Source organism: Dendrobium catenatum, unplaced genomic scaffold (assembly GCF_001605985.2).
Source record: "Dendrobium catenatum unplaced genomic scaffold, ASM160598v2 fragScaff_scaffold_621, whole genome shotgun sequence".
NCBI classification, from domain to species: Eukaryota; Viridiplantae; Streptophyta; class Magnoliopsida; order Asparagales; family Orchidaceae; genus Dendrobium; species Dendrobium catenatum.
The window spans coordinates 23,596,672-23,600,679 of NW_021319083.1; the positions used below are offsets into that span (position 1 = coordinate 23,596,672).

General features: G+C 39.1%; 1 protein-coding gene across 1 annotated transcript; it reads left to right on the forward strand.

Moving 5' to 3' along the window:
* Positions 1 to 2,316: 2,316 nt before the first annotated feature.
* On the forward strand, positions 2,317 to 3,757 carry LOC110095043. Its single transcript, XM_020820439.1, has 2 exons — positions 2,317 to 2,850; positions 2,993 to 3,757. The coding sequence occupies exons 1-2, from the start codon at positions 2,317 to 2,319 to the stop codon at positions 3,755 to 3,757; spliced, it is 1,299 nt and encodes a 432-aa protein (XP_020676098.1).
* Positions 3,758 to 4,008: the final 251 nt, after the last annotated feature.

The following is a 4,008-nucleotide window of genomic DNA, read 5'->3' on the forward strand; positions in this document are numbered from 1 at the left end:
AGGTGAATAGCCCCATCCAAAAAGATATGCCGAACACCAAAATGACCACTTTTGAACTCCCCATTCCAAATATTAGAACCATATTTAGCAAAAATATTATTACGTAACAAAGATGATCGGTTTTGAACAAACCTCCAAGCCAATCTAGCTCTTAAAGGACCAACCTTATGAATTATTGAATGTAAACCCATACCTCCCATACTCCTTGATTTACATAAATCTTTCCTTGCCACATAATGAAGACCCCTTCTACCATTATCTTTGTGCAAATAAAGATTCTACATAACTTATCCAATTCATACAAAACTCCTTTACGAACCATTGAGTGAGTTGATATGAAAATCAGAGAGAGAAGCTCTCGTTTTTCGATTCTAGAGAGAGAAAGTTTGAATCCTCTATTTTCGCGGGTTTTTTCTCGCCTCCAGCCATGGTGGCCTCTTGCCGTCAGCCTTCAGATCCTCCTGATCTAAATCCTTCCATGGTCCTATAGAGCTCTATTGATCGTCCTCCCCTGGCGCAATCGATGAATAGCACCGAACTGCTAACTTCGAGTCCGGTTCTTCAGATTTCTAAAGAACGACTTGATTTGCAAATTTCATCAACCTCTGATTTAAAGGGCAAGGGCTTATTAGATCCTTTATCTTCTGACCTAAGAAGTAAATATGCTAATAGAATTGAAGATCTCCTTGATTCTTCAAATTTAATTTTTGGAACTCTGGATCGAGATATTCTTGTTTCCCGGAAATCTGCAAATCTGGGTGATACTGTTTCATTGGAAGACAAGCATGTTGAAGACATTAAGAACCCGAAGACTTCTTTTGTTAATGCTTGGTCAAGTCCTCAACGCATTAAGATCAATTTTGATCCCAATTCTACCATCATGTCTTCAGATGGGTTAGCAGTCAAACTAAACACCGAATTGGAAATCACCAACTCTAAAATTCTTCAGAATTCTATTGTGCTGAAAGTTCTAGGAAAGAATATTCCATTATCTATTTGCAGTATTGAGTTACGCAAACAATGGAATAGTTTTGGTAATTTTCATCTAACTTCCTTGGGGATGAATTGGATTCTATGTTCTTTCAAGACCACCACTGCTATGGATGAATTTTTAAGCGGAGGACCTTGGTACATTGGTGGACACATTATTGGGCTCGACAAATGGTCACCGTCTTTTTCTCCGCTCTCTTTGAAAGGCTTAATGGCACCTGTCTGGATTCGCTTCCCTCTCCTGCCTTTGCACTGTTGGAACGAAACCAACATAGCCATGATAGCTTCAAGAATTGGCACACCATTGTTCTTTGATGGTAATTCCTTTAGTTGGAGCAAAAAGGAACTCGAACGGGTCTGTGTGCGCATAAATCTGGAAAACAAACTACCTTCGGGTATATGGGTTGATGGCTTAGGTGGAAGATTTTTTCAAAAGGTCGAATATGAAAAATTGTCTTCATTCTGCTTCAATTGTGCAAAAATTGGTCATCTGAATTCGGTTTGCCCTGATCTCCTCCGAGCTACTGGAACTGGTAAATCTCCGATTGAAGTTACAAATGAAGGGTCCCACCAAGAAGAACAAAATGACTATGGACCTTGGATGCACGTCAAATTCAAGAAGAGATCGAGACAGTTGAGGAATCGTGTGGCATCTTTTAGGAAAGATGATAAGGCAACAAACACTTCAGGCAATACTAATCATCTCAATCCAGACATCTCTATTACAAACGATACTGATGATCACCTACATCAGAGTATTGAAGCTCAAACGGATTTGAAATTTTCCAGGAGTTCTGACTTTCTCGATGACATAATTGAAACAACTACCAGGGCTATCAATCCCCCACAACATCCTAAAACTACCTCTGTAGCAGAATTACAAATTTCAAATAGCTTTGGGATTCTTGATGATATGTCTGACTCAAACACTGAAGAAAAATCGGGAATGCATACTACTTCCGATCTGGATAAAGTTGTAGATGGGAAAACTGAAAATTACTTGCTTTCTAATTCTCCAGTTTGTGCTGCTGAACAAGTAACTGGTTCCATCTCTAATCCCAATCACTTGGAGACATTAGATTGTTCTGGAATTAATCAGAATGGTTCTGATAGTTTATTGTCAGCTGATGTTCCCATTGACATTTCTGAGGAGCTTGTTGGAATTCCACTGGACAGTAATGCTGAAGTTTCAAATTCAAAATCTGTAAAATAGAAAGCCAAGCCTCAATTAAAATTCTTGGGACCCATTGAACCCATTTCCAGAAAGAGAAAGGTGGAAGGGAAACTCAGAAAGAAAGATGGGGACTCTTCCCCTTTGGTTAATTAATGTCCTCCTTAATCTTCTGGAACTGTAGAGGGGTCAAAAAGAAAGAGACCGCCCTCTACCTTAAGGAAGTGGTTAGGGATAATTATGTTTTCTATGTTGGTCTGGCTGAAACCAAAGCCTCCAAGATTAATAAGACTGATGTTTGCCGTATTATTGGCAACAGTTGGGATTTCTTTCACCAACCTGCAGTTGGCACTGCAGAAGGTATTTTGATTATGTGGGATAGCAATTTGGCTAGCTTTACTGCGATTGAACATACCTCACAGGTTGTCTTCGGAGCTTTGACTACACCAAATAAAGGCCTATGGCATGTTGCCATGGTGTATGGTCATAAGGATTTTCAAATCAGACGTGATCTTTGGAATCGTCTTGACAAGGTTATGATGATTGATGTACCCACGATTGTGGGAGGAGACTTCAACTGCCTCCTTTCTTCTGAGGATAAAATAGGTGGCAAACAGTTTAAAATGACTAAAGGAACCGAAGAAATGAAATCTTTTATGGAAAATCAAGATCTTCATGACTTAAGCGTTGTTGGTCCTAAATACACTTGGTGCAATAATAAGCATTGCATTACTAGAATTTGGGAATGGCTCGATCGCTGTTTATTAAATTCATCTGCCTTACAGTAGGTTTCGTCTGCATATGTAAAGCACCTTTCGTGAATTGCTTCAGACCAATCCTGTGGCATTCAAGCTTGACGACACTATGCATTCGCATTCCAAAACCTTCAGATTTGAAGATACATGGAGATCCTATCCCGCTACCAAAGGCATTGTTGCTAAAGCATGGAATAAGTATGATTATGGTGATGACTCGGAAGTCCTTAACAGAAAAATCAAGAGAACCTTGAAATCCCTTTTTTTCTGGAATAGAAACAAATGCAAAAGCTTGAACCAGCTAAAAGATGAACTGAAGAATGACATTCTTAAATTGCAATTGCAAGAAGATGAGGAGGGTGGTCTTTGTCCTGAAGATCTTGATACACTCTGCAGTAAGGTTAGAGAATTTAACGTTACTCTAGTTAGACTCTCTACAGGGTGGAACCATCGCGCAAAAGCCAAATGGAATGAAGATGGAGATACTAACTCTAGATTTTATCATGCCTATGCGACGGCTAGGAAGAATGGCAAGTTGATCAGACAGATTAAGGATGAGAATAATACCACTGTGGAGGAATTGGACAAAATTGAATCAGTTTTCTTAAAGTTCTTTGAAGATAAATGGAAGCCAAGGAACCGCAATATCCAGAACTGGCCTAAAATTGATCACAAACAGCAACTTGATAATGCAGATATTGATTGCCTAAATTCAGTTTTTTCTGAAACTGAGTTCTTTAATGCCATCTCCCAGCAAGGCTCAAACAAATCTCCGGGATTAGATGGTTCAACTTCTTCGTTTTTCAAATTCTATTGGGACATTATTAAAGATACTACTTAGAGAGCTATCAATCATTTTTTCACCGCTGGACGCATGAATGGAGCTTGGAAAGACACCTTGATCGTTCTTATTCCCAAGATTAATACTCCGGTAACTCCCTCTAATTTTCTCCCTATAAGTCTTTGTCAAACTATCTACAAAATTGCTACTACTATGATAGTTAATAGACTCAAGATCTTCATTACTAAACTCATCACTGAGGAGCAAGTTGCATACGTTTCGGGCAGATCTATGTCTGATCACTACCTCTT